Source organism: Hevea brasiliensis, chromosome 15 (genome assembly GCF_030052815.1).
Source record: "Hevea brasiliensis isolate MT/VB/25A 57/8 chromosome 15, ASM3005281v1, whole genome shotgun sequence".
NCBI lineage: Eukaryota > Viridiplantae > Streptophyta > Magnoliopsida > Malpighiales > Euphorbiaceae > Hevea > Hevea brasiliensis.
Genome location: NC_079507.1, coordinates 63,351,773 through 63,378,643, shown reverse-complemented (window position 1 = coordinate 63,378,643; position 26,871 = coordinate 63,351,773). Strand labels below are relative to the sequence as shown.

General features: G+C 37.8%; 1 protein-coding gene across 2 annotated transcripts in view; it reads left to right on the top strand.

The window, feature by feature from the left end:
- The window catches only part of LOC110648337 (alpha,alpha-trehalose-phosphate synthase [UDP-forming] 1), a 16,771-nt gene extending 121 nt beyond the window's left edge, over nucleotides 1-16,650 (top strand). The window contains exons 2-17 of one of the 2 annotated variants that reach the window (XM_058137312.1): nucleotides 97-194; nucleotides 336-724; nucleotides 8,063-8,177; nucleotides 8,332-8,433; nucleotides 8,557-8,707; nucleotides 9,041-9,129; nucleotides 9,318-9,366; nucleotides 10,778-10,878; nucleotides 11,454-11,641; nucleotides 12,799-12,916; nucleotides 13,671-13,847; nucleotides 13,944-14,066; nucleotides 14,151-14,238; nucleotides 14,344-14,474; nucleotides 14,591-14,689; nucleotides 15,790-16,650. In XM_058137312.1, the coding sequence (XP_057993295.1) occupies nucleotides 97-194; nucleotides 336-724; nucleotides 8,063-8,177; nucleotides 8,332-8,433; nucleotides 8,557-8,707; nucleotides 9,041-9,129; nucleotides 9,318-9,366; nucleotides 10,778-10,878; nucleotides 11,454-11,641; nucleotides 12,799-12,916; nucleotides 13,671-13,847; nucleotides 13,944-14,066; nucleotides 14,151-14,238; nucleotides 14,344-14,474; nucleotides 14,591-14,689; nucleotides 15,790-16,173 (2,402 nt within the window). In that variant the 3' untranslated portion in view covers nucleotides 16,174-16,650. The remainder of the gene's footprint in view (nucleotides 1-96; nucleotides 195-335; nucleotides 725-8,062; nucleotides 8,178-8,331; nucleotides 8,434-8,556; nucleotides 8,708-9,040; nucleotides 9,130-9,317; nucleotides 9,367-10,777; nucleotides 10,879-11,453; nucleotides 11,642-12,798; nucleotides 12,917-13,670; nucleotides 13,848-13,943; nucleotides 14,067-14,150; nucleotides 14,239-14,343; nucleotides 14,475-14,590; nucleotides 14,690-15,789) is intronic. The other variant, XM_058137313.1, reaches the window with a different exon arrangement.
- The last annotated feature ends 10,221 nt before the right edge of the window (nucleotides 16,651-26,871 follow it).

Sequence of the window (26,871 nt, the reverse complement as noted above, 5' to 3'; positions counted from 1 at the left end):
GTGTTCTGATTAATTGTTCTGGAGTTTTTCTTTATTACGTTTTCTTTTCACCTCCTCCAATGTGGAACCTGATGCATTTTAGTTATCATTTTTTAGGCGTGAAGGAGTTTGAGGCAAGATGGATTGGTTGGGCTGGTGTTAATGTCCCGGATGAGATTGGCCAGAAGGCACTTACTAGAGCTTTGGCTGAAAAGGTACAATTTAATGCGTCCAGAAACATTTTGATATGAGTTTTTGTTAAATCATTCATTATTTGTGCTTTGTGATATGGATTTCTTGAGTACACAATTTCGCTTTATAACCTGCTGAACTCTCGTATCCTGCAATCATGTCAGAGGTGCATACCAGTATTCCTTGATGAAGAGATTGTTCATCAATATTATAATGGCTACTGCAACAACATGTTATGGCCTCTTTTTCATTATCTTGGACTTCCACAAGAAGATCGGCTTGCCACAACTAGAAGTTTTCAGTCTCAATTTGCTGCATATAAGAAGGCTAATCAAATGTTTGCTGATGTAGTGAATAAGCACTATGAAGAGGGTGATGTTGTTTGGTGCCATGATTACCATCTAATGTTCCTCCCGAAGTGCTTAAAAGAACACAATAGTAATATGAAAGTTGGTTGGTTTCTCCACACACCCTTTCCTTCTTCTGAAATCCATAGGACACTTCCATCTAGATCAGAGCTACTGCGTTCAGTTCTTGCTGCTGATTTAGTCGGGTAAGCTTCGCTTGAAAATGTGAAGATTCTGGATAAGTTTTACATGAATCTCAATGAATAATTTGACTTTGATTGCACTTTTTCTTCAGCCTTCTGTTACCTGCAAGGTGCAATTTTGTAGGGATTGTTCTTATTTTAACTGAGCCATTACGATTATAGTCTTTTGATCACTTTCATAGCTATCCAACAGTCTTCTATCTGTGTTATCCCAATGAATTACTAGGTTATTTGGATGCAGATTTTCATAGTTAGAAACTGACAAGGGTCTATGACATACATAGCATGAATTCTAACATGATTGTGAGGGAATGATTTTAAGTAGTTTAGATTTTCACTGTTTTTTACATTCTCTTTATTTCTTATTACTAACTCACTATGGGCGGTCCATAGAGTTTATTTGGATGCAGATGTTTATGGTTAAGAATTAGTAGTGGTTTTACATGCTGCTGTATAATATTTGGTTTAGTTGTGCCTTTCAATGTTTATTGGTGAATTAGATTACATATCCCTGTTGCCTCAATGGTTTTCTTTGGCTGCATCGACGTTGTGTCTTTGATGATGACGACCTTGTGCGTACACCTCAAAATTTGTTAAGGGGCTGATGAAGTAACCTCCTACCTTGTTCCTTTTTGAAACATGGATACTTGCTCTGTAAATAGGCATAGTTGATTAATTTAATCACTTTTCAGCAGAAAGACTGAATGGAGAGGGCAATTTAATCACTTGTACTTTTGTTTTTATTGTCTTGTCTCAATCTCTCTCACTCTTTTTCATATTTGTAAATCAGCCTAAATATGTTCTTACACTGAACGTTGAGCATATCCAAGCTAATTGGTGACGAATATGACCTTTAGCTCTAGGATGATTTGGGTGATACAATGATTAGTAAGTAGCCTTCAATCAGTTAGAATGGAGGAAAAGAATCTATATAGGTGATCGTTACTAGATTGAGATTAAGGCTTAGTTGAGTTGAGCTGTAGGTCATATTCATATGAATTTTCTTATCTTTATTGTCTTTGGCTGCATCCATTATTTTTTCAGATTGTGTTGATATTATTTGTAAGCAGATCCACTTATCGCTTGTGTCAGTGCTTTGATTGCGATTTAAACTGTATAGCAATTTTAAGTATCACACATTGGTTAGGTATGTACCATGTACTCTTATAAAAACTTGAGCGAGCAATTGAAGGTGTAGTGGAATCGTTGGGTTGGGCAATAGGCAATTTCAATTTTAATTAACTTAGGTGTCATGCATCACATGCAACCATTTTTCAAATTCTACGTTAACAATTAACAAACCCAACACAATGTTACAGCTTTTGTAATACCAATTGTTCACTTAGCCTGTTTTGCTATTAGGAAACTTAAAGATGAAGAACAAACCTTAATTAATCTAAACTAGGTTTAGGGAGTTTACCTGATGGGTCCTCCTCCCTTAAGCTAGCTTGTGGGGGTGAGTCAAGTCCAGTTTATTTTATCTACATGGTATCAAAGCCTCCCTAACTGTTGTTTGAGCCTCCCATAAATATTTCATGCTCCATGTGTTAGCCATGGGTGTGAGGGAGTGTGTTAAATATCCCACATCGATTAGGTATGTGGATAATGTATCTCTTATAAAAACTTGGGCACTTTTCCTCTCTTGAGCTAGCTTTTGGGGTGAGTTAGGCCGGTTCATTTTCTCTATAGACGACGACGACCACAACAACTAGGCCTTAACCCAAGCTAGTTGGGGTTGGCTAGCTAGTTGTCTCTATGTTGTAATGTGTGAAATTAGGCATAACTCATTCTCATAAGTACCTAATAATTTAGAGCCACGTGCAGGTTCAATAAGCAATTAACCATGATCATCTTGTGAGCAACCAGTGTCTGCCTCATAACCAAAACCAGTTCTTTTGCAGAACCATGAGCATTTATTATGTTTTTCATTTTTCAAGGACATGCAATTGTTTGTTAATTCCAGATATTGTTGGCAAATAAGGAGCTTTTGGACTTATGTGAGTCACATTAGACATTAAATTTTCAATAAGCAATAAAAAATGATCATCTAGTAAGCAACCAGAGTCTTCTTCTTCATACCCTAGACCAGCTTTTTGGTTGAAACCATGAGCATTTATTATGTATTTAAATTATTTAAAGTCTTTTTTTTTTTGCAATTTCCAGAATATTACTCATTGTATCCAGTAGTCTTATAAAATAGAGGATAGTGACACTTAGAAGAACTGGAGGTGTCACATGATTAACATGGGAATTAATGAGGCTTTGTCTGCTTCTGCTTCTTCTTTTTAATGCCATTGTAAATTAAAATACAATAGCAAAAAAAAAAAAAAAAATGGCAAAAAGAGTAAGCTTGCCAAATAAGGCCCACGTAAACCTAAATTTGTGTGCGTACATATCTTCATATGTGTATTCTTTTTCTTATCTTTGATACAATTGAATGCTTGATCCCATTCTACTGGTGTTACAATTAAAGGGAGAATTCGATGAAACATGCATGCATACCTATTATTTAAAGGATTCTGCAGAGACAACAGGATCATGTTAATTACTCCTTCAATACTTCTTATGGGTGGATGATGCATTCTTTTTCTTTTGATATGATGATTCCAGTTAATTTAGTTCTATCTATTGAACTTTTTGGTTTGATGTGGTTAGAGGGTTACTCTCTTTTTTTTTTTTTTTTTTTTTTTTTTTTTTGTAGTTTTAGTTTTCAGAACTTACTCCTTTTAGTGTCGATGACTCACATATGAAAATTTTTATGAGTACTGGGGAGGGCATTTGTTTCAAAGCAGTAAAGGAGAATACTAATGCAGTATAGGAAGCTTAGAGTTATATTTAAGAACTTTAATTATTATACAACTCAACTCAACTCAACTCAACTAAGCCTTTATCCCGAAAATTTGGGGTCGGCTATATGGATTCGCTTTCTTCACTCTGAACGATTTTGGGTTAAATCCTCAGAAATGTGTAATGCTTCTAGGTCATGTTGTACTATTCTCCTCCAAGTCAATTTAGGTCTACCCCTTTTTTTCTTTCTATCCTCTAACCTAATGTGCTCTACTCGTCTAACTGGAGCCTCCGTATGTCTACGTTCACATGACCAAACCACCTCAATCTCCCTTCTCTCAACTTATCTTCAATTGGCACCATTCCTACCTTTTCTCTAATACTCTCATTACGGACTTTATCTAGTCTAGTATGGCCACTCATCCACCTTAACATTCTCATTTCTGCAACTCTTATCTTAGATGCATACGACTCTTTCAGTGCTCAACACTCACTACCATATAATATAGCCGGTCGTATGGCTGTACAGTAAAATTTTCCTTTCAATTTATTGGGAAACTTACGATCACATAAAACTCCCGTGGCACGTCTCCACTTCAACCATCCGACTTTAATCCTATGACTAACATCTTCCTAACATCCCCCATCTACTTGAAGGACTGAGCCTAGATATTTAAAGTGATTACTTTAGGGCAGTATCACTCCATTCAAACTAACTCCTTCCCTATCACCAATTTGGCCTTCACTGAACTTGCAATGCATGTATTCTGTCTTCGTTCTACTTAACTTAAAACCCTTTGACTCTAGAGTACTTCTCCAAAGTTCTAGCTTTCTATTGACTCCTTCTCGTGTCTCATCTAGCAGAACAATATCATCCGCAAACATCATGTACCAAGGAATACTCTCTTGTATATGTTTCGTCAGTTCATCTAAAACTAATGTAAAAAGGTAAGGGCTTATGGCTGATCCTTGGTGTAATCCAATTGAGATTGGAAAATCTCTTGTGTCCCCTCCCACTGTGCGCACAATAGTAGTTGCTCCTTCATACATATCTTTCAATACTTGTATGTACCTAATAGATACCCTCTTTTGTTCTAACACATTCCATAAGACCTCTCTTGGAATACTATCATAAGCCTTCTCCAAATCAATAAAAACCATGTGTAGATCTTTCTTCACATCTCTATATTTCTCCATTAAGCTTCTAATGAGAAAGATCGCTTCCATAGTTGATCGACCGGGCATGAAACCAAATTGATTGAGAGAGATAGAAGTATCATGACGTAGTCGATGCTCCACAACTCTCTCCCACAACTTCATAGTATGGCTCATGAGTTTAATTCCCCTATAGTTTGAGCAACTCTGTATGTATCTCTTATTTTTAAAAATAGGTACTAAAATACTCTTCCTCCATTCATCAGGCATTTTCTTTGAGTTTAGAATCTTGTTAAATAATTTAGTTAACCATGCCACTCCCATATCTCCTAAATACTTCCACACTTTAATTGGTATTTCATCGGGTCCACAGGCTTTACCCACTTTCATTCTCTTAAGTGCTTCCTTTACTTCTAAAGATCTAATCCTTCTAGTATAATTCACATTCTTTTCTATTGTTCTATAATCTATATTCACGCTATTACCATTTTGACTATTATTAAAGAGATCATTAAAATAATTTCTCCATCTTTCTTTAATGTCCTCATCTTTCACCAATACTTTTCCTTTTTTATCCTTAATGCACCTAACTTGATTGAGATCTTGACATTTCCTTTCTCTTCTCCTTGTTAATCTATAAATATCTTTCTCCCCTTCTTTAGTTCCAAGTTTCTCATATAACTTTTCAAAGGCCTGTGCTCTTGCTTGACTAGCTGCCTTTTTTGCCTATTTCTTTGCTATCTTGTACTGTTCATATGCCTCATTATTATCACATTTTGGTAATTTCTTATACCATTTCCTTTTTCTCTTCACTGCCTTTTGTACTTCCTCATTCCACCAATATCTCTCTTTTGAGGGTGGTCCATGTCCTTTAGACTCTCCAAGTACTTTTCTAGCTACTTTTCTAATCTTTGATGACATCTGTATCCACATATCATTGGCCTCCATATCCAGCTTCTATACTTTGGACTCGAGAAGCTCATTTTTGAACTTCACTTGCTTTACTCCTTTTAACTCCCACCACTTTGTTCGAGCTACACTATTTTTTCTGACCTTACTTGAATTGTTCCTAAACTTGACATCCAAGACTACCAACCGATGTTGACTTGTTAAAGCCTCTCCTGGAATGACCTTGCAATCCTTGCATAGAGCTCTATTTGTCTTCCTAGTTAAGAGGAAGTCGATTTGGCTTCTATGTTGCCCACTTTTGAAAGTCACTAAATGTGACTCTCTTTTTATAAAGTAGGTATTTGCTAGTATTAGGTCGTATGCTATAGCAAAATCCAGGATGCTTTTTCCCTCCTCATTTCGACTGCCAAAACTAAAACCTCCATGAACATTATCATAACCTTGTCTATCACTTCCTACATGCCCATTCAAATCTCCACCGATGAAAACATTCTCTTCATTCGGTATGCTTTGCATTAAATCATCCATATCTTCTCAAAACCTTTGTTTACTCTCACTGTCTAGTCCTATTTGGGGGCATAAGCACTAACTATATTTATTGTTTCTCCTTCTAGTATTAGCTTTAATAGTATAATTCTATCTCCTACTCTTTTCACAGCTATTACTGCGTTTTTCAATGTCCTGTCTATGATTATGCCCACTCCGTTCTTGTTTCTCTCCTTTCCGGTAAACCACAGTTTGTACCCTGAATTACCCACTTACTTACTTTTCTCTCCTACCCATTTAGTCTCCTGAATGCAAGCAATATTCACCCTTCTCCTTTCCAAGGTATCCACAATCTCCATTAATTTTCCTGTAAGTGATCCAACATTCCAAGTACCAACCCTGATCCTCCTCCTATCCTGCTCCTTCCTAATTGGTCTCCTTTTATGATATCTTCTATTGTTTTCTATGTCTATCTTGTGTTCTGTTCCACTATTTGTTCTACTATCTATCCTATGGACTAACTTCTTTACCCACACCCGTCCATGATGTGGGAACCCTTGCTCACCTAACACCACACCCAGGCGCCGGCATGGCGCGTCGCTTTCAGTGAACGCCCTACATCCTTGCATATTTCTCACTACACCCGGACTCCGATGTAGCTCGTCGTTAGTAGAGGACGCCCCAACGTTTATATCATTTGAATCCATATCATAGAGTGTGACGAAATTTTTACGCTAGTTGTCACCTACCGCAACCCTCCTCCTTTATCCGGGCTTGGTACCGGCTAAGCGCAAACTACTTAGGCGGAGTTTAAGAACTTTAATTATTATAAAATTAGGAAATTTAAAGAGTTTATATTGTTTAAGAATTTTATTATTATTAGGTCTATTATTTTCTAATTTATCTTATTTAGTATTCCTAATTAGAGGTGAATTAGGCTTTCTATTCCTAATTTAATTAGGGTTGTAAACTCTATAAATAGGGCTAAATCTCCTATTATTTTTAGCTTTGGACTGTGATTATTATTGAGATTAACAAAATTGTTGAGAATTAGTTCAATTTTTCAAGGATTAGTCTGTATTTTGTTCTTTGTTTCTCTTTGTTCTACATCAAATGCAGTATGTATTGAATATACTTTTATTTTTTGGCTAGAATTCTCATTCTTAATTACTAAATTGTAAATATAAATGCTAAAATTATTGTTCCTGTTGAGTTTTTAGAAAGAAAGAAAAAAAGGGAGAGAAATGGAGAGAATTGGAATGAACCTCAAAGGATTACATTTTCATTTACTTGTACTTGGCATAATACATAAGAGTCCATATTTATAATGGAAGATACAAGATATATGGCATTCCTTAAATCACTCCTTAATACAAGCACTAATTAAGCTAATTAATCACATGATTTTTTGATAAGCATATCCCATAAATTAAAGTAAAATCTCATCAATTCCAACAATTCCTATAATTAAATATAATTGAAAGTTTGAACCATGATTTATCTCTGGAAATGAATTGGTTCTGTTTTGATATTCAGCCGGAGGATTTGACCAGCAGAATTGCATGGCCTTTTATGACTTACCTGCTGTGGCCCACGGAGGAAGATTTATACCTTCATCATGGACAGTGGGTGAGGTCATTAAATGGTTGTGATTCCACAACTAGAAATGTAACAAGTGCAACTTGTTTGAGGGATAAGTCTACAAAAGATCTGCATCAAGAACTTTAGGATGAGGTCTCTTGATATTTATCTGGACTAGCTCCCCTAGTGCTGTTGCCCTGCTGATGTTCTTCAAGTTTTTGCAGATTGTATGCCATTTTCTACTAGTTTTATTTGATGGTCTCGCGTAGATATTTCCAGTTGGATTAATTATGTTGATTTGTTAATAAAATTTATTTGCTAATAAAAAAATTATTAGAAAATCATTCTTGCTGTAGTTTTGAACCTTACCTATATAATTTTTTGTACATGCAATACTATAATTTGTTTGATTCTTTTCTCCAGATTTCACACCTATGACTATGCAAGGCATTTTGTTAGTTCTTGTACTCGTATTCTTGAACTGGAGGGCACACCTGAAGGAGTTGAGGATCAAGGGAGGCTGACTCGAGTTGCTGCTGTATGTTTGAGTAGATCCTTGCATCGTTTCTCAGATTCACTCCTTACTTTTGGTGTTGCATCAAGCATGTTAAAACTAAACAGTTTCCACATTGAACAGATATATAATTATTTTTGTTGCATTAATTATGGCCCCCTTTCTTTTACACTGCCAGTTCCCTATAGGGATAGATTCTGATCGTTTCATAAGAGCACTAGAGGCCCCGCAAGTCCAGGATCATATCAAAGATTTGAAAGAAAGATTTGCTGGCCGAAAGGTAGATACAGTCTATACTTCATGATGTTTCTCCTAGTTTACCATTTCCATTGTTTTTCAATATACATGTCAAGGTTCTCTTTTTTATTGGTTATCTAGTACTGATATTTTTCTTAATTAATAGGTAATGTTAGGTGTTGATCGCCTTGATATGATTAAAGGAATTCCACAAAAGATACTTGCATTTGAAAAATTTCTTGAGGAAAACTCTCTTTGGCGTGATAAAGTTGTTCTGCTGCAGATTGCAGTGCCAACACGTACTGATGTTCCTGAGTGTATGTTTCCTAACATGCTTGTCTTCCCTGGGTGTTATTGTTATTATGTTGTTTGCATAAGAATCAGTTGTTCTTTGGGCTTAATTTTGTTTATGAAGCTTGAAGATATAACTTGCCTAAATAATAGTAGCTGAAAAAAAAGGATGTATTTGTGTGTATGGAATTTTGGTCAAAGGTCAATGCAAGTATTTCTGCTTGCATAGTAGGATGTACTTGTCACTTTGAGATTGTAACTTTGAGTACTATGTAGCCTTGCATCACTTGTTTAAATATGGATTTTTTTTTTCTTTAAAGAAAATTTTGTATCAATTCTTGTTTTTTTATACTACTCAGATCAAAAACTTACAAGTCAAGTTCATGAAATTGTTGGGCGCATAAATGGTAGATTTGGAACATTGACTGCTGTTCCAATACATCATTTGGTATGTTTTGGACTGCTCAACTTGTTTCTTGATTATGAATTGTCCATTATATATATTCTTAACTTTACAAAATGTATTTCAATGCTAAACTCATCTTTTTAATTTCCTGATGATTTGATCTTGATATTACTATCAGCAAAGGGATAATGGAAGTTTCCTAAATCTGTCATTTTTTCATGCGCCTACAGGATCGCTCTCTTGACTTTCATGCCTTGTGTGCAGTGTATGCTGTTACCGGTACTATTCTACATGCCCCAACTTCCATGTCTCATGTTTCTTTCCCCTTCTAAATTGCTTTCAAGAAAGCCCCCTCTTTTTTATAAATTGAAAATCAATTTTTATTATTACTTCTTTAAATTTATAGAGGCATATTAGTTCTTTACCTTCATTTCTCAGATAATATTCACAGAAACACTTGCAATGAAATAATAAACAGAAGATGTTGATAATGATGCTATAATCAACATCTGAATATTCAAGTTGTTACCTTAATGCATTTGCATTAGTTAGAATCAAGTTTATTTTTTTGGAAGAGAAGGAATAATCATTCAAAATAGGCTTTATAGACTGAGCACTTCTAGAATGAAGTGGTCATATGCATGATACTAGTATTTCCTGGATGTTTCTACATGTATCATGTATGTGAACAATGGCTAGGCAGGGTGATCATGAGCAAAATTATGGGAAGAGCAATATGTCTTATTTGATGATATCGAGTGTGACTATAGAATATTAAAAAGGTTTGTGATATTAAATTTAAATTACATATACACTGTCATTTCTGTACAGCATCCTTTGTTCATGAACTGCTTCATCAATCTACCAATATTAAATTGCAGTCATATCCATTGTCCATATGTTTATTTCGTTGCACTTATCCTTACCTTTGCTGCTGTTTGGTTCTTTGAAATGATGGATTGCATGGTGAATTATATTCATGGTCGCTAGACTGTGCACTTAGTTTCAATTTGGTCATAAATCTTTATTTATTTATTTAATTTTTTTTTAATTTGGTCTTTAAACTTCAATTTAATCTTAAAAAAATCATAGTGACCATAATTTAGTGACAGACCCTTCGGAAAGTTGACTAGGCTGCCATATTTGAGAGAGCAAAGGGAGAAAGTGGAGAAAACAGAAAAATTGAGGGTAGCCACATTAATAAAAATTGAAGTTTGATGAACAGATTAATACAAATTGCAGATTTGAGCGTCAATTGAAATTAAGTACAAGTTTCAGTGACCACGGATGTAATTTAGCCCACTGAGCAGGGCTTTTATGTTCATGTCTAACATTTTGGGGGCTGCATTCTTCTTTCTAAAATAATGGTTCTCTGCAATAATCTAAGATGAGGATGTACCAGTTGAGACTGAAGTAGTCAATGGCCGAAGTGTTATATTGAAAGCTTGTCAATTTCAACTACACTAATGTAAAGTTGTTACAAAGTTTTCCGGCTTCTCTTGAAATTTGGGTTCTGGAATTGTCTGAAGTTTGACAATCTTAACCAAAGTTTGATTAACTATCAGTTCTTGCATGTAGTAGGTATTCTCGTATAAGTTGTTGATAATGACATGAATATATAAGAAATCTGGTCACCTGTTTTTGGCATATGCTTCATGGTTCTTCCACTTTTTGGTTCTGTCTTTTGCAGATGTTGCACTTGTAACTTCTTTGAGGGATGGAATGAATCTTGTCAGTTATGAATTTGTGGCATGCCAAGATTCAAAGAAAGGCGTTCTCATTCTTAGTGAGGTAATGACATGTTAGTTAAACATGCTACTTTCTTCTTTTTCTTCGCCATCTGTGGTATTGCCTATATTTTGCATAGAAGTGTATGAATGACATTCTGTTGAATCTTCTTGATATCTAAGTTGATTTTATTTTTATGTCCATTTGATGAATCTCATCTTTCCGCTTAAAGATTTTGCATTCCATGATTGGAATCAGATTCACTGATATTGGCTTATATAACTGTAAAAAGAACTTGCAGAAGCACTATCAACATTTATTTTTGTGAAAATAAGTTAAGGTTAGTAAGTAGTGGATTTTTCTCTTCACACCAGATTGTGGACAACGAACTTCAACTTTGACAATATCTTACAAATGCAACTAACCATGATTAGGTAAACTTGAAAAAAAAAAATGGAAGATTTTATTTCCTTTGCAACTTTTTGAACATTTAGAGGTGAAGAACACTATTTCCAAATTTGTAATTAAAGGAGAAATTCAGAAGCTACAGATTATGATTTTGTGATTTGCAGCACATGATTCGATTTGATTTGTGAAGAACTTTTGTCTTGTAATGCATTTGTGTATATATGTTGTAGTTTGCAGGAGCAGCACAGTCTCTGGGTGCTGGAGCGATCCTTGTGAACCCTTGGAATATCACCGAAGTTGCTGATTCGATACGCCAAGCTTTGACTATGTCATGTGAGGAGAGGGAGAAGCGACATCGGCATAATTTTACACATGTGACAACCCACACTGCTCAAGAATGGGCTGAAACTTTTGTGAGGTAGACATAAAGTTGTTTTTAAAATTAAAATGGACATGGTAACCACTTGGTTTGCAGTGATGTATTACTTTAAACTTGTATCTTAACCCTATTTTTACTTGAATCTTCAACAAAAAAGACCCTAAGTACAGAAATTTTTGGCTTATAAAATTTTGTAGACCAAGATGGTCGCAATTTTTCACCTTCTATCGTTAATCATGACTCATGAGGCTTGGATGAACAATTATGTGCTGGAGATGTTTAATGGGTTTGTAATCTAATAGCAACATTAAATTCAGGTCTCCTTTTAAAGTTAATTTGTTACCAAAAAAAAAAAAAATTTCAAGTCTCCTTTTCGAGTTAATTTGTTACAAAAACAAATCATCTTTACTGTCCTTTCACATATTTGATCTTCTTTGATATGGAGTGTTTCACAGCTTCCTAATTGGTTCAAAAGCCTTGCTTCAGGCAACCTGCAAGTATTAAAGACATTGGAGAAATTATGTTTGGGTGAACTTTATTAATTAAAATATTATGGTTATTATGATTGTTGCGATACCTTTAACTGTTATTTATTTTGTTCAATTACTTGTAAAGATAGACCTTATTAGAAGATCTGGCATGTTCTGTATGTGTGTGAGTGTGGATATAATTAATGTATGTGAAAATCTGCATTTCATCAGCTTATTCTGGAGAATTGTTGGTCAAGCTAAAAATGTTCTTCCAAGAAGGAATATATTCACATGTATTAGTAACATTATTTTTTTATAGTTTTATAAATGTTTGTATTTTTTGATTAAAAAGCCAACCGTTGGACATTCTATTCAGATAAATCAGTAATGTCAAAGTTTACATTCATCAGATATCGGTGTCCAGTGAGTATGCCATCAATATGTGTCAAACTCATTCACAAATTATATTAAGGTAAAGTTTGATTCGGATGAATTGAGTGAATAAAAAAGCCTCTGAATATGAGGATATGAAATTTGAAGTGCATGATCTGCATGAATAAAATATTGCGTCTAATGCTTGTATAATTTAGTCCCCTCCCTTTTCATATGTTGCTAGCATAGTTTGTTAATTTGAGTAAATGCTATTGTGAAATATGAGCACTTCAGTTCATGTATGTAATTGTTGTTATTGTCTTGTAACAACCAAATTTGCTTCAATTGTCACAGTGAACTAAATGATACAGTAATTGAGGCTCAGCTAAGGACAAGGCAAGTTCCACCTATTCTTCCAGAAGAAGATGCAATTAAACGTTATCTGCAGTCTAATAATCGGTTGCTCTTACTGGTATGTTCTGTTTGATTTAGAACTTATAGTTTATGCTTCTGGGCTAAGAACAGGAAATCCTATGAGTAGGTACCTACAGGGTATAATCTTGTTGCTAGCAAAATGACATATCAACTCATCTGTGTGCTTTTTACATCTATCTTCATTGAAGTAAAATACTAGAATCTAAGTACAACTTTCTTCAATATAACAGTTAAATAATATCATAAGTTAAAAGTTGCATTTTTTTTTTATTATTTTTATTTACTAATGCAATTAAGGAGGAGGGTCAAATTTCAAGGAAAACCTCACACATACATTTTTTAAGAGAAGGCTTCAACTAGCCTCTCAAATAGCAAAATCCAATCCACCCTTCTTATGCTTTCTGCTATCCTAGTTATGTGTATTCCATCCTTTAAACCTCACACTAAAGCTTTAAATTGGTCTTCACTTTACCATACTAACCCTACATATAAAATTTCATCAGTCATTTGTGTTTCATAATCAATAGCTTTTCCAAATTAAAGTATGAATATAATTAAGTGGGTTTGCCTAGTTCTGGATATCTATGCTTTTGATCTTTCCATTATGCCAATAACTCTGAAAATCTGTGGGACAGTTTCGTTTCACATTTTAGGGTTTTGAGGGAATGAGAGCCAGCTTCTGTGCAGCAGCTTATATAATTTATGGCTTCAGCCCAGTGTCCATCTTTTCATGGGTTCTGCAAATGAATTTTCTGTAATTGCTTTCCTCATTTATGGTGTTTAAACTACAGGGATTCAATGCAACATTGACTGAACCAGTAGACACTGCACGGAGAAGAGTTGATCAAATTAAAGAAATGGAACTTAAGTTGCACCCAGAGTTGAAAGAAATATTGGTAGCACTATGCAGTGATCCAAAGACAACCATTGTTGTTCTAAGTGGGAGTGACAGAAATGTCTTAGATGAGGTATTTTTTCTTATTTTCTCATCTATATTTTTCTTCCTAACCATATTTTTTAATATTTACCAGAGATTTTTTATCCCTTTTTTTTTCCTTCCACAGAACTTCGGTGAGTTTGACATGTGGTTGGCAGCAGAACATGGAATGTTTTTACGCCTTACCAAGGGAGAATGGATGACAACAATGCCAGAACACTCAAACATGGAATGGGTTGACAGTGTGAAGGTGCTTCTATAGAAATTGCTATCATTTTCAATTCTGCATCCTTGCCTCTAAAAGAATTATGTGACCCTTTTGACTTGTTTTCAGCATGTTTTTGAGTACTTCACAGAACGGACACCCAGATCACATTTTGAACTTCGTGAAACATCACTTGTGTGGAATTACAAGTATGCAGGTACTTGATTGTTTTGGAGGGTTTACTAGGCCTTTTTTTTTTTTTTTGCTATTTATGTCTTTCCTTCCTCTCTCAATGTCTATCCTCATCATATTATGGTTTTAGATGTTGAATTTGGAAGACTTCAAGCTAGGGATATGTTGCAGCATCTCTGGACAGGCCCAATTTCTAATGCATCTGTTGATGTCGTCCAAGGTAGCCGATCAGTTGAGGTTAGAGCAGTTGGTGTTACAAAGGTAAAATGAAACTTTGATACGCTTAAAAACGTTTTATATAACCTGATTTTATTCTTTTAATTGAATTAATATGAAAGTTTTTGGTCTCTATATTTGACTGTTTCATGACTATTCAGGGTGCTGCTATTGATAGAATACTGGGAGAGATTGTTCACAGTAAATCCATGACATCACCAATTGATTATGTCCTGTGTATTGGGCATTTTCTGGCAAAGGTAATTTAACTTCTTTGACAACATGGCACACTTTTAGCTTGTTCTTGGTATTAACTGCCAACCTGGACAGATAAAAGCTAGTATTAAAAAACAGCGTATCTGCCATTTCATACAGAATTTCATTACACTGTTTAGGTTTTATGCTGCCTGACACAGGACAATACAGGTGTTATGGACTGCTATGGTCCAATATGCCCATTATGTAATGGCTGTAACAATTGTCACTGATATAAGGACCCAAAACTATGAATTTTATTTTTCTGCAGACAACCTTATTCTCATTTCCCACCAGTTGTAAAACCCATATAGAATGGATATGTTTTGATCAAAATGAGTTTAAGCCCATTTGAAATTTGTTTCAATGAGCTCCTAGTGGGTGCTTTAGATACAATTCGTTAAAGTGACAATTAATTTGGAAAACTAATTGTTGTGAGCGTATGGCACATATTAGCTTCAATTAGCAGCTTAATGAACCTGCAAGAAGATTCCAAACATCTATAACCATTACTGCCAGCTTTTATGACTTATGAGCTGCCTGATGGGCTTTTATGGAGTCTATCTACTCTTCAAATGATACATTCAAATTGCCATGGTGTTGATGAATTTCTCCATCCCTATGGTGTCGTAAATAAATATTGTATTTTAATATTTGATATAGGATGCACAAATCCCAAATTATGGATTACTTGCTTGTCTGATCACCTTCTTTCTCCCACAATATAAAGCTTATAATGTGGGACTCATTTGGCATTGAATTAACTTTAACTATTTGCAAAAGCCATTTGCTTGGTGTAAATACAACCTTGGGCTTGCAACCATAAGGGTGTAGGTTCATGCAACAGTGCTGACTGCCTAGTGGTAAGATGTCTCTCGATTCTGCATAGAACCTCTTTTTGTTAACATCATAATAGGATCATAGCCTTCTTTATGCTTGAAAATGCATTGTAAATTTTTCATTTGTAAGTTGGTCATCTTTAAGTTGTTAACAAAATAGACAGAGAAACAGAAAAAGCTTTATCTGATTTTATAAGCTTGTTCTTTAAGCAATGGAATCTTCCCTTGTTGCTCTTGATTAAAAATTCTTTTCCCTACTGTTTCAGGATGAAGATGTGTACACCTTCTTTGAGCCAGTGCTACCTTCTGATGGCGTAGGTATTGCAAGAACCAAGCAAACTGATGGCTTAAAGTCACCAGGGGAAAGGCGTCCTTCTTTGAAGCTTCCAGCTAGTAGAAGTGGTTCAAAATCATCTCAAGGTAAGACACAACGACCTTCCTCAAATCCTGACAAGAAACTTACCAACCATAGCAGTGGGGGTGGTCGGCGGCAGTCACCGGAAAAGATTTCATGGAATGTTCTTGATCTCAAGGGAGATAATTATTTCTCCTGTGCTGTTGGGCGAACCCGAACAAATGCTCGCTATCAACTACAATCATCTGATGATGTCGTATCTTTTCTAAAGAAACTAGCCAATGCATCTTCTTGAGACAAATGTTGCCAGTTACAAGATTCTCATCTCCCGTTTGCAGTGATGCATCCTCTCATTCAGAAACCGAAAGTTTCGAGAACCAGGCTTTGGATTTTGAAAGCATATCAGGCAACAGAGAGAGTGCTTTTAGATGTGAATGGTGTAGCATCACTAATTATTCTATGCCTACCAAAACAGGAACCTTGGTTTCACTTAATTGAAAGCATAAAATTGAGAGATTAGAATAGAACAGGATCAAACCACAGTAAAGTTCTTTGGTGAAAGATCCATAGTCTAATGCTAGTTACTTAAATTATGTTAACATGGGGATTTCTGCTTATATTCTCTTAGCAAAATGTTTTTATATCTGTGCCCTTGGGCCATTAGAAGGTGTTTCAGAAGTCACCAGGCACCAGCCCCTATGTCTATAAGATGCACCAGAGTATGCATTTCTACTTTGGAGGCCAAGCAATATCTATATGTTGAATTTTCTAATGATTTTTTTTTTTTTTTGGCTTCTTGAGCAATAGTTAACAAAGGAAGTTTTTATTTTAGCATGCGTTTCTGTTATAATCATTTGATTTTAAGGAAAAGAAATTGTAATAGCAAAAATTGCCCTTGCTAATTTATAACTTTAAATTACATTCAAACATGTATTGTAATATTCTTAATTTTTAAATTTATTATTTTATGGGTAAATATTAATATTTTATTTTATTTAAATTTTGAAAAATTATTTGAAATTTTTTGAATTTTAAAAATCGGGTTCTATTTTTGAAAAATATAAAACTTTGATGATTTTTAAAAATTAATTTAAAGATCACGTGGTAAAGCTAAAAATATATTTGAATTTTACGAATTTTTCTGAGTTTTCTAGAATTTTTTCGGAATTTTTGGGCTTTATTTTTTGTCTCAAGGCAGAGTAAAAATTTAAATTTTTGTATCTCGAATTGGATCGGCCTATTCGAATCAGGCAGGATCGGACCGATTGAATCGGACCGGCCCTTGCCCTTTTCTTCCCCTTCCTGCATCACGGGATCCACTCCCCTTCTCTCCTTGTTTTTCTCTCTCCTCCCTTCGCCCTCGCGGGCTAGCCACACCCGACCCTCCTCGATCCGGCGCACCTCCTCGCCACTCCCCCTTGCTGGCGGCCTCATTTCTTTGGCGTTGCACAAAACCACCCCTGCGTGCGTGCGCCGCTTCACCTTCCCGAGCCGATTTCGGCCAATTCGACTACCAATCGGATCGGGTCTTGTCCCAAAACACTTCTACACCTCGAGAGCTTTCCATAGACACTAAGAACACTAAAATCTATCAAGCGGTTTGCCTAATTTTTGTCTAGAAAATTTTAGTCCATTTTGACTTTCGAGCTAAATTTTTTGAAAACTGTTAACCCCATAAAAAATCCGAAAGTACCGGAGTGCTCCACTCGTCGAGAGCTATACGGTAATATCCATTTCAAATTTTTCCGACATTCAGGATTTTGTATGATGGGTTCAGGAGTATGTTTCCAGTGTGGCCAGCAAGGTCACTTTGCTAGAGAATGTCCAGTATTTAGTGAGCCACAGATGAGGTCACAAGGTTCTGTTGCAAATGTTCCTCGTCAATTGTATCCTGGTGCTTCCAGCGTGACAGATAGTCAGTTCAGTGGCCAACAGGGCTGAGGACAAGGAGGACGTGGATATGGAGGCAGGTCAGGAGGTAGAAGTCAATTTCAGGGTTCTGCAATGCAGGGTAGGGGTCAAGCTCGGGTTTTCACCTTGACTCACCAGGATGCTCAGGCTTCCAATGCAGTTGTGGCAGGTATTCTTCTAGTCTATTCCTATGAGGCTCATGTTTTGATAGATTCGGGTGCTACGCACTCATTTGTCTCCCCTGTTTTTGCCATGAGATTGGGTAGGAGCCCTACAACTTTAGAATGCCCCTTATCTGTAGCTACCCCACTTAGTGGCAACATAGATGTGGATATGGTTTTTCCAGGTAGCACAGTGGTAGTGGATGGAAAGATCCTTCCAGCAGACTCGGTTCCTCTACCAGTAATGGATGTCGATGTAATTTTGGGAATAAATTGGTTGGCAACTCATTATGCCACTTTAGACTGTAAGAACAAAATGGTATACTTTCATATACCTGGTGTGGAAGAGTTTAGCTTTAATGGTGACAGGAGTATAACTCCATATAACTTTGTGTCAGTAATTAGTGCTAGAAAAATATTGAGGCATGGGTGTCAAGGGTATTTGGCATTGGTGAGAGATACATCTGTAAAAGGTGTTAACATTAAAAATATTCCTGTTGTTAGAGAATTCATGGATGTCTTCCTTGAGGAGCTTCCAGGGTTGCCACCAAGAAGGAAAATAGAGTTCTGCATTGATGTTATGCCGGGTACAAACCCCATATCAATACCGCTTTACAAGATGGCACCAGGAGAATTAAAAGAGCTAAAGGAGCAACTACAGGAGCTTTTGGACAAGGATTTCATATGTCTGAGTACTTCACCTTGGGGCGCTCCTGTTTTATTTGTGAGAAAGAAAGATGGGTCCTTGAGGTTGTGTATTAATTATAGACAGTTAAACAAGGTGACTGTAAAGAACAAGTATCCACTTTCTCGGATCGATGATCTGTTTGATCAGCTCCAAGGGGCTAGATTCTTTTCCAAAATAGACCTACGATCAAGCTACCATCAGTTGAGAATCAGGAATGAGGATGTACCCAAGACAGCATTCAAGACAAGATATGGCCATTATGAGTTCTTGGTGATGTCTTTTGAACTCACTAATGCACCAGCGGCCTTTATGGACTAGATGAACAGGGTGTTCAGGCCATTCCTGGACAGTTTTTTCATCGTATTCATAGATGACATTTTGGTATACTCTCAGACCGAGGAAGAACATGTGTGGCATTTGAAGATGGTGTTGTAGACTTTGAGGGAGCACCAGTTATATGCCAAATTTTCAAAATGTGAGTTTTGGCTAGAAAGCATCTCATTCTTAGGACACGTGGTTTCTAGTGAAGGTATTCAAGTGGATCCCAAGAAAATTAAGGCTGTAACTGATTGGCTTAGGCCTACAACAGTTACTGAGGTGCAAAGTTTTCTGGGCCTAGCTGGCTACTATAGGTGTTTTGTGCAGAATTTCTCCAGGATAACAGCTCCCCTAACTAAGTTAACTCAGAAGAATATTCCGTTCATTTGGACAGATGATTGTGTGGAGAGCTTCCAGAAGCTTAAGAAATGTCTAACTACTACCCCTGTGTTGACATTACTGATGAGTGGTGAAGGATATACCGTGTATTATGATACCTCCAGAGTTAGCTTAGGGTGTGTTTTGATGCAGAATAGAAAAGTAATGGCTTATACTTCAAGGCAGCTAAAGAGGCATGAGCAGAACTACACCCACCCATGATTTGGAAATGGCGGCTGTAGTTTTTGTACTAAAGATCTGGAGACACCACCTGTATGGTGAAGTGTGCGAGATATACACTGATCACAAGAATTTGAAGTACATCTTCCAACAGAGGGATTTAAATTTGAGACAGAGGAGGTGGATGGAGCTTCTGAAGGACTATGATTATATCATCCAGTACCACCCGAGGAAGGCCAATGTAGTAGCAGATGCTTTGAACAGAAAATCTTCAGGCAGCTTGGCGTACATATCAGCAGAAAAAAGACCGTTTATTCAGGAAGTACATGAGTTGATGGATCAAGGTCTGATCTTAGATATTTCAGATGAGGGGGTATTATTGGCCCATTTTTCAGTGAGACCAGAACTACGAGACAGAATCAGAGTTTCCCAACATAGAGACTCACAATCGATGAAGATTATAGAAAGAGTACAGCAGGGTGAAAGTGGTGAGTTTGGATTTGCCAATGATGGCGCTCTTATGCAAGGTTCCAAGATATGTGTGCCCGACGTGGATAATCTCAGAAATGAAATCATGCGAGAGGCACACTATACACTATACAATGTCCACCCAGGCTCCACCAAGATGTACCATGATGTGAAAGATAGCTACTGGTGGAATGGCATGAAGAGAGACATAGCAGACTTTGTGTCCAAGTGCTTGACTTGTCAGAAGGTGAAGCTTGAACACCAGAGGCCGTCAGGGAAGCTGCAAGAGCTCTCTATCCCAGAATGAAAGTGGGAAATGATCACTATGGATTTTATAACTAGGTTGCCTCGTACACGCAGGGATATGATTCGATATGGATAATTGTAGATCATCTGATTAAATCAGCTCATTTCTTGCTTGTAAAAACCACATATTCTATTGCACAATACGGCCGGCTCTATGTTCGAGAAATAGTCAGATTGCATAGAGTTTCTGCTTTCATAATATCTGACAGAGGGCCCCAGTTCACTTCTAGGTTTTGGAGAAAGGTGTAAAAGGCACTTGGCTCGCAATTAAACTTTAGTACTACCTTCCACCCTCATATAAATAAGCAGTCCAAAAGGATAATCCAAACACTGGAAGACATGCTTCGCATGTGTGTTTTGGATTTTGGAGGTCAATGGGATGATCAGCTACCCTTGGTGGAGTTTGCTTACAACAAGAGTTATCATTCCAGCATCAGGATGTCACCTTATGAGGCGCTATATGGCAGAAAGTGTAGGTCTCCTCTGTGTTGGACAAAAATGGGAGAAGCAAAGGTGCATGATGTAGACTTAGTGCAATACACTTCAGAGATGGTTCCTTTAATCAGGGAACGATTGAAAACAGCTTTTAATAGGTAGAAGAGTTATGCAGATCCCAGACAAAGGGATCTAGAGTTTGCACTAGGTGATTATGTATTCCTGAAGGTTTATCCGATGAAGGGAGTCATGAGATTTGGAAAGAAGGGCAAGTTGGCACCTCGGTATATTGGACCTTTTGAGCTTACTAATAGAGTTGGAGCAGTTGCCTATCGGTTGGAGTTACCACCCATCCTTTTTCATGTTCATCCTGTATTTCACATCTCCATGCTCAGGAAATACATACATGATCCTTCTCATGTGTTACAGCTGGATATAGTAGAGCTGAAAGAAGACTTTACATTTGAGGAGCAACTTGTAGCCATAGTGGACTACCAAGTGAGGCAGCTAAGATCAAAACAGATCCCTATGATTAAGGTTTTGTGGAGGAGTCAATCAGTGAAAGAATGCACCTGGGAGTCAGAGCGGGACATACGTAGCAAGTACCCTTATTTATTCAATATGTAATTCTGTTCTTTTATTCTGCCTTGTATAAAATTCGAGCATGAATTTTCTGTAAGGGGAGAAGAATGTAACACCCCTAATTTTTAAATTTATTATTTTATGTGTAAATATTAATATTTTGTTATATTTAAATTTTGAAAAATTATTTAAAATTTTTCAGATTTTAGAAATCAGGTTCGATTTTTTGAAAATATAAAACTTTGATATTTTTAAAAATTAATTTAAAGACCATATGGCAAAACTAAAAATATATTTAGACTCTATAAATTTTTTTGAGTTTTCTAGAATTTTTTCGAAATTTTTGGGCCTCGTTTTTTGTCCCAAGGCAGAGTAAAAATTTAAATTTTTGTATCTTGAATCGGACTGGTCGAATCGAACCAGACAGGGTCGGACCAATCAAATCGGACCGGCCCCTTCCCTTTTTCTTCCGCTTCTCGCGTCGCGCGACCCCCTTCCCTTCTCTCCTCATTTTCTCTCTCCTTCCTTCACCCATCGCCGGGGAGCCACCGCCCCAGCCCTCCTCAATCGCCGGCGCACCTCCCCCGCCCCTCCCCCGCCACAGGAAATGTCGCGTGAAACCACCCCTGCGCTCGCGCGCCGCTTCACCTTCCGTGGCCTATTTCGGCCAATCCGGCCACCAATTTGATCGAGTCTTATCCCAAAACACTTCTACACCTCAAGAGCTTTCCATAGACGCTAATAACACCAAAATCCATCAAATGGTTTGCTCAATTTTTGTTCGGAAAGTTTTAGCCCATTTTGACTTTTAGGCTAGATTTTTCAAAAACCGTAAACCCCACCAAAAATCCGAGAGTATCAGAGTGCTCCACTTGTCAAGAGCTTCGTGGCAATACCCATTTCAAATTTTTTCGACACTGTTTTTTGGTGGGTCCTGCGAGACTTCACAGTATTTTTTCGAGCATTAAATGAGCTTAGAAAATTTCGTAAAAATTATATACTAACCCTCGTGTTGTGGGCTTCGCGTAGGTACCTTCAATTCGTGAAAATTCAATAGTTGCTCGGGTCTATAATTTCGGGCCGGGCAGACAGGCTACCGAAATAGTCTTCGAATTGGGTCAAGGTTATAGGCTACCCCACCGTTTTTAGACATCCCGGATGCATCTCCAGGGTCAGAATTGGCATAGGTGAGCCGGGACAGCCTTCCTCCTCCGCCCAGACGCCGCAGTGACCGCGGTTAAGTCTGTGAGTAAAATATTAATTTTAATTATAATTTCGATATTATTATATATTCAAGCATGCCCATGCATCACTTATAAATATGTATCTATGTAGTTAAACACTAGGCACGTTTTATATTACATTCATCTTTGATAAAGTGCCATGGATGTTGTTTGTAGTAATATGGAGCAGTGTGGGTGTGTTGGCGTGCGTGTGGTATGGTATTGAATAGGGACAAAACGGGTAGACATGGCTTGAGAGACATTCGTTGGGACTCGATCCTTTATGGATAAGTCGGAGTAGACACAGCTTGAGAGACACTCACCGGGACCCCGCATTTGGTTTATTAAGCGAAAATCCGGCTTGAGAGACACTCACTGGGACCCCGCATTTGGTTTATTAAGCGAAAGTCCGGCTTGAGAGACACTCGATGGTAGAGGTTGGATTAAGAGAGCTGTATAGGGGATCAGCTCCTATATATGTACTGTTTGAATAGCGTTGGGTGGGTGAGTGCTCCAAATTGCCTTTTTGCTGCTATGATGTGGTTTGTATGAAAATTATGATGATGTTGCATTCCATTCCTTATGATGCATTAGCTTTAGTTAGCTATAGAAATTGTGGTTAAAATTATTATTTTACTCTATGAGTCGAACGCTCATTCCTGTTTATCTATTTTTTCAGGCTACAGGAGGATTACTTATTGTGTAACACCCCAAAATTTTAAATTTTATGAGCATTTTTGGTATTTTAATTTTATTTAAATTTTAGGAATTTTTTTGAGATTTTTCGGATTTTAAAAACCGGGTTCAATTTTTCGAAAATATAAACTTTGATGATTTTTAAAAATTAATTTAAAGACCACGTGGCAAAACTAAAAATATATTTGGAGTCTACGTATTTTTCTGAGTTTTCTGGAATTTTTTCAGAATTTTTGGATCTCATTTTCGGTCCCGAGGCAGAGTAAAAATTCAAAATTTTGTATCTTGAATCGGACCGGCCGAATCGAACAGGACCGGATTGGACCGGTCGAATTGGACCGGCCTTTTCCTTTTTCTTCTTTCCTTCCCCGCGCGCGTCGACCTTTCTTCCTTCTCTCTCTCTTTTCTCTCTCCTCCACCGCCCATCGCCACCACCTCCCCTGCCACCCAGTAGGCCGCGCCGCCTCCCAGCCTCCCCAGCCAGCCAGCCGCGGCCTCAAACGGCCGGAAAACGCGCTAGAACTCCCTCCCTCGCGCGCGCGGCGTTTTGGCTTCCCCGATCAAAATCCGGTCGATCCGGCCACCAATTGGACCGGGTCTTGTGTCTAAAATCATCTACTCGGCGAGAGCTTTCCATAGACACCAAGAACGCCGAAATCCATCGAGCGGTTTGTCCAATTTTTGCTCGGGAAGTTTTTAGCCGATTTCGAATTTTGGGCTAGATTTCTCAAAAACCGTGAATCCCACGAGAAAACCGAGAGTACCAGAGCGCTCCACACGTCGAGAGCTTCGCGGGGATATAAATTTCAAAATTTTTCGACACCGTTTTTCGGTGGGTCCCATGGAACTTTGCAGTATTTTTTCGAGTATTAAATGAGCTTAGAAAATTCTGAAAAATTTATGTACTAACCCCCGTGTTATGGGCTTCGTGTAGGTATCCTCAATTAGCGGAAATTCGACAGTTGTCCGGGTCTGTGAATTTCCGGCCAAACAGACCCGTTACCGGAAAAGTCTCCGAATTGGATCGAGGTTTTGGCTATCCCCCTATTGTCAGACGTCCCGAGCGCGTCCCCAAAGTCGGAATCGGCAAAGGTAAACCCGAACCTTGCTTTTTCGTAATTTTCTAGTGCTTAAATAGGATTAAAAATCCATAAAATATTCGTAGTAGCTTAGAAAATTATGATTCTTTTTGCAATAGCCTAGTAATATTGCTAAGGACCGCGGGGCAAAGTTTTAGAATTTTTAGAGCTTATTTGGGTAGTTTTTGCAAAAATGGTCAATTATAGGGACTAAATTGAAATTTTACATGTTGTGATGGATGACTGATTTGATGGGCCCAAGAGGGGCTGTGTGATGTGATTGAGTTGTGGATATATGAATTGTGAATATAGAAGTGTGTTTTGAGCCCTTTTGCAGGTTGGGTAGGTCCTAGGTATAAGGGAGACTCTGCCGGATTTTCGGCACGACTTAGGACGTATTGGTCTTTTTCTTTGTTTGTATTGAGTCAAATTTATTAAATGATTGTAAAAAAATTGTCAGGTGAGCCGGGACAGCCTTCTTCCTCCGCCCAGCCGCCTCAGTGACCATCGTCAAGTCTGTGAGTAAAATATTAATTTTAATTGTAATTTCACTATTATTATATGTTCAAGCATGCCCATGCATCACTTATATGCATATATTTATGTAGTTAAACTCTAGGCACGATTTATGTTGCATTGATAATTGTTAAAGTGCCATGATGTTGTTGTGGTAATTTGGAGCAGTGTGCGTGCATTGGTGTGCGTGTGATGTGGTGTGGACTATGGACAGGACGGGTAGTCACGGCTTGAGTTCTTTGCTGGGACCCGATCCTTCGGGGGGTAGTCACGGCTTGAGTTCTTCGCTGGGACCCCCGATTTGGTTTATTAAGCGAAAGTCCGGCTTGAGTTCTTCATCGCACGAGTTGGATTTAAGAGAGTCAGATAGGGGATCAGCTCCCATATATTATGATTGATGCTACAGGGTGCGTGAGTGCTCCAAATTACCTTTTTGATGTTATGATGTGAAAATATTGTTGATATTGCATTTCACTCTACAGGGTGCATTAGTTTTAGATAGTTATAGAGATTATGGTTAAAATTAATATTTTACTCTCTGAGTCGAACGCTCACTCCTGTTCAAAAATTTTTCCAGGCCACAGGAGGATATTTTTGAGGTTAACCTGCTTTCTCCCTCGCAGGTTGATTACTAATGTTTGTATAAACTTGTTAAATCTTAGAATTTCTGCATGTGTTAGAAATGTTTATTTGATTTGGGTCTGTAAACTAAATTATTATTTTGGACCTGTAAACTTAATATTCTATGCATGTTTGATGGATCGGATGAGGGAGCTGAGCTCCCATTTATTTTTATGCTGATGAGTATGTGGAGGGTGAGCTGAGCTCCCCAATTGAGTATTTATTGTGTTTACAGGTTGGGTGAGTCGAAAACTCCCCGTTGGAAAGTCCATTTTATGGCCGGACTCTGTCCATTTGGTTTCTTGAAATTGGGCCCAAATGGGCCTTAGAATTGGGTAAATAAACAGTTAGGCTTACTACGGGCCTCGGGGGCTTTAGGCTGGCCCAGGTCCTAGTGCCGGTCCGGCCCATAGGTTGGGTCGTGACAAATGTGGTATCAGAGCTTAGGCTCCAGATTCTTAGGGAAAAATTGTCTAAGTGTTGGGAAGAGTCTACTAGGAGTCACATGCGGAAAAATAGGGTCCATATTCGTCTTGCATTGTCATCTTTGCTTCTAGTTTCTGCTTTATATATTGTGTGTAAACATGAGTCTATAGAGCTATGTAATATGCAGTTTTGAATTTTGTGGGCTAATGCTGCTGAATTTCAGGAAAATGCGTAGAAGCAGGAGAGCTGCCACTGCACCAGAACCAGATGTGCCGGACGAGGTGTCGGCACAGGATGAGGCGCCTGCCCCGAGGAGGCGGGGTAGGAGGCCTAGAGCTGCTCAAGTAGAGGAGCAGCCACCCCCAGTACAGGATCAGTCCTTTATGACACAGGGTCCCATGGACCCCATGGCAGCTACTCTCGCTGGGTTGCAGAGAACCATCGGTATGATGGCACAATATATGGTCCACCCTCCACAGCAGCAACAGTCCACCGCACCAAGAGGGGAACCTTACAAACAGATAATCAATTTTAAGAAGTTGGTGCCTGGTACTTATGATGTGTCAGACGATGCATATCGGTTTTTGGATTCCTGTAAACAGGCAGGAACAGAATTGCAGTTGACTGACAGAAGACTCATAGAGTGTATGCAGCATGTCATGGGGCCTATGCCTAGACAGTGGATGAATGACTACATATTACCTCGGATGGAGGGTTTATCATGGGCTCAGTTTGTGGAACTTTTTATCAATCGGTTTGTGCCAGAAAGCTTCAGGGATCAAAAGCAGTGGGCCTTTGAGGCCTTAAGACAGAATGGCAGGTCTGTAGATGAATATGCTACAGAATTTCTAGAACTGAGCAGGTATGCCCCTACAGCAGTAGCTACAGAAACTATGAAGGTGAAGAGATTCCTAAAGGGGCTTGACAGGAGGTATGCGAACCTGGCAATGATGTCTGATCAGTCTTTTGATGTGGTGGTTGATCGAGCTAGACAGATAGAGATTA